The sequence below is a fragment of the Anabrus simplex genome, chromosome 1 (genome assembly GCF_040414725.1).
Source record: "Anabrus simplex isolate iqAnaSimp1 chromosome 1, ASM4041472v1, whole genome shotgun sequence".
Taxonomy (NCBI): domain Eukaryota; kingdom Metazoa; phylum Arthropoda; class Insecta; order Orthoptera; family Tettigoniidae; genus Anabrus; species Anabrus simplex.
In genome coordinates this window covers 1,224,674,619-1,224,689,713 of record NC_090265.1, presented here as the reverse complement: position 1 = coordinate 1,224,689,713, position 15,095 = coordinate 1,224,674,619, and the positions used below count along the sequence as shown (strand labels likewise).

General features: G+C 41.7%; 1 protein-coding gene across 1 annotated transcript in view; it reads left to right on the top strand.

Annotated features, from left to right (window-relative positions):
* Nucleotides 1–15,095, top strand: part of bond (james bond) — a 192,183-nt gene that overhangs the window by 129,878 nt on the left and 47,210 nt on the right. The window contains exon 3 of the mRNA XM_067151935.2: nt 10,239–10,429. Coding sequence (XP_067008036.1) covers nt 10,239–10,429 — 191 coding nt within the window. The remainder of the gene's footprint in view (nt 1–10,238; nt 10,430–15,095) is intronic.

Sequence of the window (15,095 nt, the reverse complement as noted above, 5' to 3'; positions counted from 1 at the left end):
TTATCGTTTTAAGAGGAAGTAGAACTGCGCAACCATCCTCTATTAACACTGATCAGAAGGAAAATGGAAGAGATCCGTTACTTCGAAAAATAAAGATATCGGTTAAAGAAAGACAAGGCCGCGAATGGCGTGAAAATTTAAGACTCCCTAAGCCTCGAAAACCTAATACTGTCGGGGTGGGAAAGGAACATGAGTTGACCAAGGCAATTAGTATAGGACAGATGAAAGTGAAGAGCCTGGCACAAGTAAGTGGAAGTAATGCCAGAACTCAGCTAAGGGCCCCAAGTTCACCAAACCACGCTCCCAGGTTAATAATTTCGTGTGGCTATTTCTAGCCGAGTGCAGCCCTTGTAAGACAGACCCTTCAATGAGGGTGGGCAGCATCTGACATTTGTAGGTAACTGCGTGTTATTCTGGTGGAGGATAGTGTTATGTGTGGTGTGTGAGTTGGAGGGATGTTGGAGACAGCACAAAAACCCTGCTAACACGCCCCGGGCCATTGGAATTAACCAATGAAGGTTAAAATCCCCGACCCGGCCGGGAATCGAACCCGAGATCTCTGAACCGAAGGCCATTACATGGACCATTCATCCAACTAGTCGGACGCTCCCAAGTCAAGAGCCCCTGAGGCCCCTTTTAGTCGCCTCATACGACAGGCAGGGGATAGTGTGGATGGTATTCTACTGCCCCCACCTAAAGGAGGGGCAGAGAATGTTGCTTCAATGCTTTGCACATGAAGTACTATACAAGTATCTGTCCGGTGTAGGAAGAATCTTAGGAAAAACTTATCCAATTTTATCGACCATTATAGTCGAACCTCAGCTAGAACTGTACTGCGGGATGTTTCACTTTTCCGTTCTGAAAATCCCAACCTCTCAGGAATTAAAAACAGAATGCCCTAATGATGTCAACAGCTGGCTTGTCCCTCATATGTACTTTTACTGAATAAGCTTTCGTTATTCATCAGTACCTATCAACATAGCTTATCTGTCCGCACGACAACTCGATCAGTAACTGGATTGCACCCCCATGAACATCGCTCATGCTATCCTGTGCCTGTCGTAAGAGGCGACTAAAAGTGGGGACTCGCCACGGGCTCTGAACTTGGGAGCGTGGGTTGGTGACCATAAGGCCCCTAGCTGAGTCTGGTATTGCTTACACTTTTAACTTCCCACCTGACCTCCCTTAGTCAACTCTTGTTCTCTTCCAACCCCAGTTGTATTAGATTTGCGAGACCCATGGAGTTTTTCATCTTCATTCCCTTCCTAGGCCTTCTGTTTCTTTTGCCGATATCTTCGTTCTTCTAAAGGTCGGTCCTCTTCAGTTAGCTCCCCCTGTGGTTTGGGGGCGGTAGAATAACACCCACGGTATCCCCTGCCTGTCGTAAGAGGCGACTAAAGGTGGCTCTGAATTTTCGAGCGTCGGTTGGCGACCACGGGGCCCTTAGGTGAGTCGTGGCATTGCTTACACTTACTAGTGCCAGACTCCTCACTGGCATCTATCTTATCTGGCCGCCCTTAGTCAACTCTTGTTCTTTTCCGACCCCGACGCTATTAGGTTTCCGAGGGCTAGGGAGTCTTTCATTTTCACGCCCTTCGTGGCCCTTGTCTTTCTTTGGCCGATACCTTCCTTTTTCGAAGTGTCAGACCCCATCCATTTTTCACTCTGATTAGTGTTATATAGAGGATGGTTGCCTAGTTGTACTACTTCTTAAAACAATAATCACCACCACCACCATCTTCAATTAGGCTATTTTCTCTTATTAGTTTTAAGGAGAGATGGTTGTCCAGTTACACCTCACCTTAAAACAGCAATCACCACATCACGACCATTCTATGGTAAGTGAAAAATTCACAGACATCTGACAACAAAATGCTAAATTTGTCCCCGCCACTACGTGAGCATGGAGTGACAACCATGATACCTCATCTGAGTCTGCTATTGTTTTCAATTACTAGTGGCAAGATCCTCCTTTCAGTCGTTTCTATCGGATCCCCTGGTGTCAATTCTTGATCTCCTCCGACCCCGACAATATGTTTGCAAAGCATAGAGATTTATTTCCATGGGCTTCCCTTCCTATGGCGACAGCCTACTGTTCTTTCATTATTGGAAGGATCGAGTCTCTTTCGCTCTTTCCTAAGGTTAAAGTTAAAAGGAGTTGTTAATCACGTTGTTTTGCCCGTTAAAATAATAATCACCACCGCTAACCTTTTTATTGTCAGAATAACACCCAAGCTAATTATTACTACTAGTATTTCAATGATTTTGTAATACAGACCTACAATGCTCAAAAACTTTTTTTGCATACGAATGGTATATACAAGTAAAACAGCATGCAGTCAACAATGCAGAAGCAGCAGAAACGCAGCAAAGCACACTGTTGGTGAAGTGGGACTTCGAACTCAAAAACTGTATGGCAAATCAGTACCGTACATAGCCACCTCGGACCCTGAGCACGAAAGAACCAAGGATGGGCCGTAGCATCCAGCTTGTTTTGGGGCAGATTATCCTATTCTTGTATAGCAGCTTCAGTGAGTTGCTGAATGTTAGCAGGAAAATAAGACGGTGGACAATTAATTGCTCTCTTCAGGTCACGCCATACATATCATGGAGCTTTTAAAGGTAGGAAAGATCATAATATGAAGTTAAAGTCGGAATACAAGGGGACAAATTGGGGCAAATATTAATGTGAGATTATGGTGTCCTCACCAGGAAAGGGCGTACGCTTCCACTGTTCCTGATGCCACCTCACAAGAGTTATCCTATGGTGTGTTTTAAGAGGAACTTTTAGCACAGGCCTCTCTGATATGTCATCCGTCCTGCAGCCGATTTCGCACTGACACATTAAATCCCTTGGCTCTCCCGAGATCCTGGTGGAACGAATGGCAGTAGCAGTGGGTTGCGACATGCTGAAAGCAACAAACACCGATCCTCCTTGCTAGTTGTTTTACGTGGGCCTCCCGTCCAATGTCGATCAGCAACCATTTAAGTCTGCTTGAACTTCTTCTAAATCAGAGGTGCTCATGCTGGACATTTCGTCCCGTGGACTAGCAGGCAGGCGATGAGCGTATGCAATTCAGCCATAGTATCGTTGTGGTTACGTCACAGGCCATTAAGGCTGGGCGAAGATTTCCCAGCAGTAGCGTAGCCAAGATCGGCCGATGGGGGGGGGGGGGGTTATAGTTACAAAATGGTTATAGAACACAGTGAAGGTGCTTGTGCGTGTATGGTGAGCGCATGCAAGAGTTGTCATTTTTTTTTGTTAGTTGTTTTACGTCGCACCGACACAGATAGGTCTTACGGCGACGATGGTACAGGAGTGGGAAGGAAGCGGCCGTGGCCTTAATTAAGGTACTGCCCCGGCATTTGCCTGGTGTGTTAATGGGAAACCACGGAAAACCATTTTCAGGGCTGCCGACAGTGGGGTTCGAACCTACTATCTCCCGAATACTGTCATTTTTTTAAAGGACACTCATACAAGTGGAATATGTTGACATTCAGACTGCAGTACACTACACAATCTTCCATTAAAATACAGAACAAGAACAATACGATCAATGTCAACCGTTTTACAGCGAACGGCATGTTCATTTTACAATGTTTACAATAAAAAATCCAACTTTCGAGGCATTTTCGAAAATATATTTAACAGATCTGTTGATTTTACAATTATGTCCCTGAATGTTTCTTTAATTTGTTGTATATTGTCAGTTTCTGTTTCTTCTTTTCGTAAAATGTTCATGGGGAAGGAGGAATTCTAACCCCAGTAACCGCCCCTTGGCTACGCCCCTGTCACTCTCGATCACTGCGGCGACACCTGAGTTTGAAATGGAGGTATAAAATAATGAAAGGGGGCAGAAATCTACGTCATTTTCAATTTACGCTGTACGAAATAAGTTATTTATGTTCATTGCAGTTTATGTACCGGCTGACCCAAAAGTCCGTCAACATTTAACGAGGCAGTACTTCACGGAATACCCGAGGTAGAGAGGTAATACAGTATTTGACACACATGACTGGCATGATATGGGGTTTCATTGACACCAACAACAAGGGCACAAACAGGCCAACATATGGCGCTGGACAGCAACACGTCAGTGATGCCGCATGAGACCCGTGTACGGTATAAAAGGAGCTCTCGTGAGAGAGAGCGTCGGTCGGTAGATGCAGAGTGGCTCTCGGCCCTCAAGTGGCCACGGCTGGTCCATGGTCCAACAGCTCTGCACTCTGACCGGCCAACCGAGCAGAGGACGAGTGGCCACGGCTCTACCGTGGTTCTACGCCTCTGCATTCGGGAGACGGGACAGGGCTGGACCTCACGGCTGGCCCCAACCGTCGGCTGTCGTGAGAATGGATTTCCGTGGTTTACCATTCTCCTGCACTAGGGCGAATAACGGGACAGTTCCTAGTATTGGCCACGGTCGCCAACCCCCTCACCTTCTCCGAGCATCTTCTTCACCGTCACAAATCCCCCGGCCTGAAAGACGGTGTCGCCGTTTAAGAGGCCCGCCTCCCCCTTCAGGGGAGGAATGAAAACATTTTAGTAGCAGTAGTAGTAGCGAGAGCGTTAGATGCGCCTGCAATCGCGGCATGTCATGTTTGGCCTCCCCGGTCCCCCCGACCTCAATCCGTGTGATTATTGATTGTGGGGTTACCTGAAGTTGCAAGTACACCGCGATCGTCCGACCTCATTAGGGATGCTAAAAGACATTTTTCACCATACCTACGGATATTCTATACAGTGTTGTCCACAACATTGTCCCTCGACTACAGGTATTGTTGATGAATGACGGCCGACATGTTGAGCGTGTATTATAAAGAACATCGTCTTTGCTAAACCTCGATTGTTATGCTAATGATTGCTTGTGTATCGTTCGTATCCCTGCCTTAAGGAAGCTTCTTTTGAAATGTAAATCTAAAATACGTATTTATTGTTAACGAAACATATTTAGTCCAAAAAATATTCCTTGTTTTAAGTAGGCGTATGCACCTCGTTTTATTTGTAAATCTAAAAGACGTGTTTATTGTTGATGGTAGAATAAGTGTGAACGATGACCATCTTATGAATTGAAACTCCTGTCTCCTAAAGAATATATTCGTATTAAAGCTCACATGATAGACATGATCGTTAAGGCGACAAGTCTATATGGTTTGCCACTGTGGTTAACCGGTTCGAGTCCCGTTGGTGGAAACAAATTTCACCACTAGAATATTGGCCGGCAGGGCAGGAGAGGTGGTGATGTACAATTTCTGATCACTTGATTGTGCATCAACAACCTGGAGTGATGACCGTCGGATGGAGACGTTAATCAATCAATCAATCAATCAATCAATCAATCAATCAATCAATCAATCAATCAATCAATCAATCAATCAATCAATCAATCAATCAATCATCAATGATTTACATTTAGGCTGTCACCCAGGTGGCAGATACCCTGTCAATTGTTTACCTAGCCTTTGCTTATATGTTTTCAAAGAATTTAATTGATCGAACATTTCCCGTGATAAATTATTTTAATCCCTTGCTCCTCGTCCTGTAAATGAATATTTGCCCAATTTGTCCTCTTGAATTCCCTTTTCATATTATGATGTTTACTACTTTTAAAAGCTCCTCTCAAGCTAATTCATCTACCAATGTCATTCCACGCCATTTCTCCATTGACAGCTCGGAACATACCACTTAGTCGAGCATCTCTTCTCCTTAATCCCATGTCTTCCCTGCCCAAACTTTTACAACATTTTGGTAACACTACTCCTTTGTTGGAAGTCACCCAGAACAAATCGTGCTGCTTACCTTAAGATCTTTTCCATTTCTCGTATCAAGTATCAAGTGGTCCCATACACTGGAACCCTACTCTAATTGGGGTTTTACCAGAAACCTATATGCCCTCTTGAGCAGACCCCGTTAGTGCTATTCGACAGGATTAGGCTATATGCCGACACCGGGTTTCAACTTTTCCCTACTTTATCATAATGACTACCACACACCCAGACGCGCAGGTCGCCCATGTGTGTCAACCAGGCCTCTGCCGAGGCCACACATTGCAATAGAATAAGTCAAGAATACTGTCTTTAAATACCGTACTTCTTTTTCCATTTTGGTTGGCTATACAGTACTTCATAACACGAAAACCCCATGGTGCAACGGACTACTAAGTGCCTTGAGCAGCAGTTTTCTTGCCAAGCCTGCAATCTGCCGTATAGCCTGAATGTTTATTTGCAATCGGGTCTGTTGTTTTTCATACCATATAACTCCTCGGTTGATTTCATGAAACTGATAACATCGTTCATCATCATTTTCATCATCATCATCCTCCCATTTGTATCCTGTCTCCTCCACATCCAACGATTTTTTGGTCTTCCCTGTGGTCTTCTTCCTATGAGATTAAGGTCGAAATATTTTCTGGCAGGTCTTTCCCTGTTCATTCTCATTATGTGCCTATACCACTGAAGTCTGCATTTCTTTATGACACTGATAATAGGAACCTCAATACCAGCTACTTTCCTATTCACTTCATTTCTGATCTTGTCCTTTCAGGTTGTTTGGTTCATTGTTCTAATGAATCACATTTCTGTTGCTTGGATTCTACTAAAGTTTTTGTTTAGTAGGGTACATGTCTCTAAACCGTACGTGAGGATTGGTACGAAGTAAGTGTGGTACATGATTGTTTTCGCTTTCTGTGGTATTTTGCAGTCCCGGAGAAGATTTGTGACTTGACTGTAGAAGTTCGATGCTTTCTGTATCCTGCTGAGTATTTCCTGCCTAACAGTGTTGTCTTTCGAGATTGTGCTTCCGAGGTACTTGAAGTGGGAAGCTGATTCAATTTTTGAAGGTGACCCTCTCTCCCTTGAGCCTGGTTAATGGTTCCATATGATGCCACAACCAAACATCGTTCAGAATTAAAATCTTTGGACTGGTCGGAATTTTTTAGGTCATGAGAATTTTTTCTGTTGCATGTTTAAGAATGTTTAGATCATTAATGTTGGAGCCATACTAACAGCAATCCAAACAAAAAAATCAAACCTCATAGCACTACTGCCCTGATGAGCCTTGGCATACCAAACGACCACTGCTCAGCCAGAAGGCGTGCATTTTACGAGTGACGCGTGGTCAGCGCGACGAATTCTTTCGGCCGTTATTCTTGGATTTCTAGACCGGGGCCACTATCTCAACGTCAGGTAGCTTCTCAATTGTTCTTTCATAGGCTGAGTGGACCTCAACCCAGCCCTCAGATCCAGGTAAAAATCTGTGACTTGGTTGGGAATTGAACCCAAGCCCTCTAGGTAAAAGGCAAGTGTGCTACCCCAAAATTGCAGGGCCAGAGAACTACAAATCTATTGGATAAAATTCTGTTATATTCCCTAAATCACATGAATTTAAAGTTGAGTGGTTCAAGTCCCAAACAAAGCAACTTTTAGAATAGTTGTCCAGGATGAAATTTTACTTAGCTATTCAGCGCACAGTTAGTAGATGAAAATATTGGACAATAATGTTTCTCCTTCTTCCCTCCTCATCAAGTTGACACTGACTGGCTGGGAGAGAATAAAGGAAGCATGCGCCATTAGGTTCTGCCCTCTCCTGAATGACGACATGCATGAACATACTTCACAGATTCCATAAACAAAGTATAGATGTACTTCCCCTTAAAAGAATTAACACCACTGTCACCACTAAGAGTAAATAAATAGCAAGATTTAAATTTAAATTATTAGTTCCACGAAGACTTGTAGCATTCATTACAGTTACTTGACATAGATTCTGCTCCTATGATTACTGTACACCCCTTTCAACTATCTCCCCTTGTTGGTAGGGGTGGTAGAATTCATTCACAGTGTGCGCTGCCTGTAGTAAGAGGTATTTAAAAGGGTAACCTCAAAGGCTCCTAACTTGGAAGTGTTGATAGGTGACCATCAGTCCCATAGTTGAGCATGACATTGATCCTTCTTAATTATGCTAGCCTGCTTACTTCCTTCTTTCCTACCCCACCTGAATCATTCTTGTTTTTTTCTGACATTGATGGAATTAGGTTTGCAAGCCCTAGGGAATCTTTCATTTTCATGCCCTTCATGGCCTCTTCCATTTTTTTAAAAAATTTCTGATTACTGTTAAGAGAGAATGTTTGCCTTGTTGCATTTCCTCTTAAAACAATTATCATCATCACAACCTTCTACCCCTCAGTTTGTATGAGCCAAATTTATTGTAGGCTACTGCATCCCTTGATTTTGTGAGATAAACTAATGTTGTGGAGAATGATCTTTATTTTAAATCCCTCTGTTGGTGTGGAGGTGGTAGACCGCATCCACTGTGCTGCAAAAGGCAATTAAAAGGGGGAGCAGGGGCTATGAACTTGAGAGCGTGGGATGGTGATTACAATCCCCCTAGCTGAGTCGGGCATTGCTTCCACTTCCTCTTTGGTTTCATCTTTCTTATAATATAACCTCTCTTGGTCAACTCTTGTTCTCTTCCAACCGATATGGTATTAAGTTCACAATCACAATTGTAAAGCTGAATTTCCCACCTAATCAATACTTTTTATTTATTTATTATGATGTTCTGCAAAATGTATTAAATACCTCAAAATAAATAAAAAAGCTTAGATTAAGTGGGAAATCAAGCTTTATAATAGTGATTGTTGGAACTATCAATACAGGGCTAATAAAGCTAATAAACTGTGATACGGTATTAGGTTTATGAGGCATAGGAAGTCTTTCACTTTCACAGCCTTCATGGCCATCGACTTTCTTTTGCCAATATTTTCATTTTTCAGAGTATTAACTTATTATTTCTTCTTTCTTTCTTAATCCGTTCAGTGTCCAGGGTTGGTTTTTCCCTTGAAATCAGCCACGTCAAGGGCAGTTTCCTGGAACGTGAAACTTTGGGTCGAGGGATACGACTGGGGAAGGAGGACCAGTACCTCGCTCAGGCGGCGCAATAGGAGCCTTGTGGGGGAATGGGAAGATTGGAAGGGATAGACAATGAAGAGGGAAGGAAATGGCCATGGCCTTAAATTAGGTATCATCCCAGCATTTGCCTGGAGGAGAAGTGAGAAATCATGGAAAACAACTTCAAGGATGGCTGAGATGGGAATTAAACCCCCCTCTACTCAGTTGACCTCCTGAGTCTGAGTGGACCCTGTTCCATCATTATTTATTTATTTATTTATTTATTTATTTATTTATTTATTTATTTATTTATTTATTTATTTATCCATGAATCTGTTACATTAACAGCAATGATGTCAGGTTTCCAAATACAAGACTATACAAAAACATGTCACGCTATTTGCAGATCCTATTTAAATCACTGCATACATGTATACTCTACATCCAATTATATGGTTGACATCATACATTTAAATTTACTTTTATGTGTGAAGATATTCATCTACTGTGCAGAAACAGTGTTCCATCAAATAATTCTTCAGGGCAGTCTTATATTGAGATAACTTTCAATCTGTTTTATTTCATTTTCAATTAATTAAATAAGTCCAATGCCAGAGTTGAGGGGTAGTGTTCATTCATTTCATATGTAAAATGATTTATTCCTTTTATTGCAGCTATGTATATCATTAATTCTTTTTAGCATTTGAGTAGAACTAAGCAGTTATTAAATTATTACAAGACAGGGAAGTGGAAGTATGCTCATACTTTGGAATAGTTGTCTACAAAATTGTGACCTTTGACCTCCTTTATGACCCCTTTAACTCTTTTCTGTATCTTAAGTATACTGACAAAGACAGGAGAATTGCCCCAAAAAATTATTCCATATTTTAGAATAGAATTAAAGTAGGCATTGTATGCACTATAGAGGGTCCATGCACTAGTATTTGTTTTCTATATTCTTACTGAATAACAGTTTTAATTTAGAGTTGATTTCATTGACATGTATGTTCCATTTTAAATCATTTTATAGCCACAAACCTAGAAACTAAATATCTGATATGGCGCTAATTTAATTTTCTTATTGTTTAATTGCACTCAAGGAGGATTAGTGTTCATAGAAAATCTGTGCTTGGCAAGGTACTGGTCCTCCTCCCCAGCTGTATCCCCCGACCCAACGTCTGACGCTCCAGGACACTGCCCTTGAGGTGGGATCCCTCGCTGAGTCCGAAGGAAAAACCAACCCTGGAGCGTAAACGGATTAAGAAAGAAAGATTGAAAGAAAATATGTGTCAGTTTTTGAATTGTAACTATTTGGGTGTAAATATTGGTCACCTGTTTACTTTTTGTTGCAGATCCCATGGTGGACTCATGGCTCTTCATGAGCAGTCCTTTGCCTCTACTCACTATTCTGGCTTTCTACCTTTACTTTGTTCTGAAGTTGGGACCTTCCATAATGGCCTCCCGCAAACCATATAACCTCCAGCGAGTCCTGATAGCTTATAATTTCTATCAGGTCATCTTCAGTATCTGGATGTGTTCACTGGTAAGAATGTAAGATAGGTATTATTCTTTATATCTGAAGTATACTGACAAAGTCAGGAGAATTGCCCCAAAAAATTATTCCATATTTTAGAATAGAATTAAAGTAGGCATTGTATGCACTATAGAGGGTCCATGCACTAGTATTTGTTTTTCATATTCTTACTGAATAACAGTTTTAATTTAGAGTTGATTTCATTGATATGTGTGTTCCCCTAGCTGTCAGGGGAAGGAAAATATCTAATGTAGTCAGGTGGTTTTCTTTCAGGAAAATGATTTAAAAGTCGGTATTACATAGAAGTGGTAGTACCGCCCCCCACCAACAGGCAGGGGATAACGTGGGTGTTATTCTACCGCAAAATACAAGTCACCATTCAGCTTCCAAAATATTAAAAATTCTACATACCCCCAGGTCTAGCTCCCACCCCACCACCCCTACAAACTGTCATATGGGCGCCCATGAACTGTATATGATTTAAATCAAATCAAATGAACAAATATTAAGTTTCAAGAAATATTTAAAATAGAGTTCAGAATATCCCCAGGTATCAGTAATATGTCTCAGCAGCAGCAACTCATTGTGATAACCACCATCATCATGTTTGCCACAAAATATTGTACATAAAGTTACTAATTCTATGCTTATACTAATGAGTCTCTTCATGCACTAAATGTCATATGAGGGCCCCAGAGGTTCTCACAGATGCCATCAATCACTACTGATCTGCATTTAGGGCAGTCACCCAGGTGGCAAACTTGGAAGCATGGGTTGGCGAACACAGGGCCCTTAGCTGAGTCCTGGCATTGCTTCCAATTACTTGTGCGAGGCTCCTCATGTTTATCTATCCTATCTGACCTCCCTTGGTCAACTCTTGTTCTTTTCATGGCCCAACAGTATTAGAGCATTCGAGACCTAGCGAATCTTTCATTTTCATGCACTCCTTAGCCCTTGTCTCTCTTTGGCTGGATCCTTCATTTTTCAAAGTGTCAACTCCCTTCCATTTTTCTCCCTTTGATTAGTGTTAATAAAGGATGGTTGCCTGGGTATACATCATCTTAAAACAATAATCACCACCACCACTGCCACATGTCATATGAGGAATCCTTATACAATAAAGTGTACAATTTCTACCTATTCAATACCATATACATTCACATAATCTATTAGAATATTTAGTTAACATTTTTAAGTGAACATGTTTCAGCTCTTTGAGCCATCATTGCTTAAGTGCGGCCAGTATCCAGTAATTGGGAGATAGTGGGTTCGAGCCCCACTGTCGGCAGCCCTGAAGATGGTTTTCCGTGGTTTCCCATTTTCACACCAGGCAAATGCCGGGGCTGTACCTTAATTAAGGCCACGGCCGCTTCCTTCCAATTCCGAGGCCTTTCCTATCCCAACGTCGCCATAAGACCTATCAGTGTCGATGCGACGTAAAGCAAATGGCAAAAAAAAAAAGGCCATCATAAGTTCTGAAAAACATATGGTTACGTATACATTAATTAGATTTAATGTACAAAGATGAAATTTAACCATGTTGTACATATTAAACTGTTCAGTCCTTGTGGAATGTCTTGGATATTAAAATGTGCATATAATAATGATGAGACAGTTAAAATTATCACAATGATGATGATACTTAAAATAGTATATCTTATTAGATTTTGCAACTCCAGCAACTAGAAGATCTTCTATTGAAGAATAGAATGGTGCTATGCTATTAATGATCATATATATTTTCTGTAGTAGGTGTAATACGGGACTTGAAAAGACATGTGATAATTATTCCATATTGTATTTATTTTTAGCAAGACCTCATGGGGTGACGGAGTACTGTTATTGGCGAGATGTGTGTGTGTGCGTGCGTGCGTGCGTGTGTGCGTGTGCGTGTGCGTGTGCAATAGGACAGCATTGTCAATCTATCAAATTTTAATTCTGTAGGAGTCATGCCTATTTTTGTAACTTTAGTACTCACGTAGGGTGTTGGCCATACCATTTCCTACTAAATAGAAGAAGTCCTGGAAAGGTGAAGCAGGATATAGAGGCAGCAAACTATCGATAGTAATCGCCATCGATATTTTCCGATATTATGAGCTCTACTATCGATTAATATCGAAAGTTTTCAAACAGTGGAACGAATCATATGCCCGAAAATAGAATACTTGTTGAGCACAATCCACAAAAAAACTCAGTAGAAAGCACAACTGTTTCATGCTATGTAATTTCTGAAATTCAAATCGGAATCACTCATAAATTTCTTCAGTGACACATCCGAGATATTCTCGGGCTGCACGCGCTTGCCCATAACGTGACCGCCCGAGAAATTGTCGTTCAGCTGCAGTGTTCATCTTATGATCGCCCAACATTTTCTCGGGTTATCTTTGAAAAATTGTTTTACAGCATTCTCAACAGATGGCAGGAGAGTTTTCAGTTGCTCTCATGAAGTCTTTGACCTAAAATGTGCCCTTTCTTCTTTCGTCTACTTACAGTCTCTGAAAACATACAAATCTCTCTTTTTTTTGTCCCTTATTGGCATTGACTCAACTAAGGTTAGGTTGAATGGAGAATCCCACCTTCCAAAACGCCAAATTGTCTTTCTGCCGGCACTAAAGTCGCAGTTACACAGAGATACTTAAATGCACACCTATGAATGCACCTATGAATTGGAACAAATTCCTCACCAGTTAACTGCAAACAGCTGTACAATTTCTGTTAGCGTGAAAAATAAGCCAATGACGGGGAAAAAAGAACTATCTTCAACTATCGATAATAGGCAACTGACTGTCGATAACTATCGATAGCGCTATCGATAGTTTTCCGCCTCTAAGCAGGAATCCTTCATCATACAGTCCAATAAAACTCATACACTGAAATCCGGCATGGCATATGATTCTTGAAAACGTGTTTGTGACAGGTAGATGGAGTAGTATTCATGGGGTTTCACCCCTGGACTTTTGATCTTCTGTAGTGGTAGTTTGGAAATTTACAGTGTTTCTCCAGACTTTCGTACAGACAGACCAGTACACATTCTTTCCTACTGAAAATCATCTTTTACCTATGGGGCAATTTCATTGCCAAAGATTCTACATTGAATTCCAAGGAAGTCAGAGCCGCTGGAGGATCCAAAGGATTCGCTTACTCCAAGGGAGTGTATTGTTATCAATACTCTTCAACATTTATACAAATGATCAGCCCAGACCTCCTGCAACCAAAAGTTTCATATATGCCGACAAACTTGCTTTGACGGTACAGACAAGTGATTTTGAAGGACCAGAACAGATCCTTACAGGAGCTCTAGAAACCTTTTCTGACTACTACAACAAGAACCACCTGAACCCAAACCTACAAAAGACTCAGGTCAGTGCTTTCCATCTTCGAAACAGACAGGCAGGAAGAAAACTGAAAGTGACTTGGGAAGGCACCGAATTGGAGCACTGTTTTACACACAGATACCTTGGAATTACCTTAGTCAGGTCACTCACCTACCAAAGGCATTGCCTAAACACCAAACACAAGGTGTCAGCCTGTTACATCATTCGGAAACTTGTTGGTAGTAATTGGGGTGCAGAACCTCAGGTGGTCCGTACTTCTGTAATGGCACTTTGCTTCTCTACTGGTGAATATGCCTGCCCAGTGTGGTACAAATCTGCCCATGCAAAGCAAGTAGATATGGCCCTCATTGAAACTGCAAAACTAATTACTGGATGTTTAAAGCCAACTCCAGTTGACAAACTGTATTGTATGGCAGGAATTTCTCCTCCTGATATACGCTGGGAAGTAGTCGCAAATGCTGAAAGGAAAAAAGTTGAAGAAAATGAGCTACATCCACTACACAGACACACTCCAGCAAAGCGTAGATTGAAATCTAGGAGGAGCTCCTACAGTCAACATCTCTACTAAATACATCTCCGAAGAAAGCCAGAGAAAAATTATGGGCAACCAGAACAAGTCATCTTTCAAACATGGAAAAAACCAACTGAATGCTTACCAACTGGACACAACTTGGACTGGATCACATGGAGATCACTGAATAGGTTAAGAACAGGTGTTGGAAAGTCTAAGGATAACCTAGTGAAATGGGGATATTTGGATGTATCACCACTATGTGAATGCAGAGAGGTGCAGACTACCAAGCATCTGTGTCAATGCTTGTGTTGCCCTGATTCCTGCAGTGAGAAGGATTTGTTCAAGGCACAAGGGAATGCAGTTCCAGTTGCTCGCTTCTGGGCAAAGACTATTTTATACCATTTTGACATATATGTGTAAACATTCCTTCTGTTTTATTGTTACTAATTGTAATGTAAAAACGAAAACAAAAAAGTTCTTTTGTATGCTTCTGACTCGAATAAATAAATAAATTTCATCGCCAGTGCAGTAAACTTCTAGCAACACCATGTACCCCTTCATAATCACCAAACTGACTACCACCACTTCAGATGCCGTCCAATCAGCTGCAGAGTAAGCTACCATTGCATATCACATGGCTATCCTGTCTTTACATGTTGCTCCAAACTACCAGGCCCACTTTCTACCTGTGAACCCGGCTCCCCAGTGGGACGACACTTGAACACTGTCTAAGCGTACAGCTTCACTATTTCCTCCTGAAGAGAAACCAGCAGCCTGTCATTGTGCTGTGGTTCCACCATCACTGCCTTCCTGACCCCATTACCGG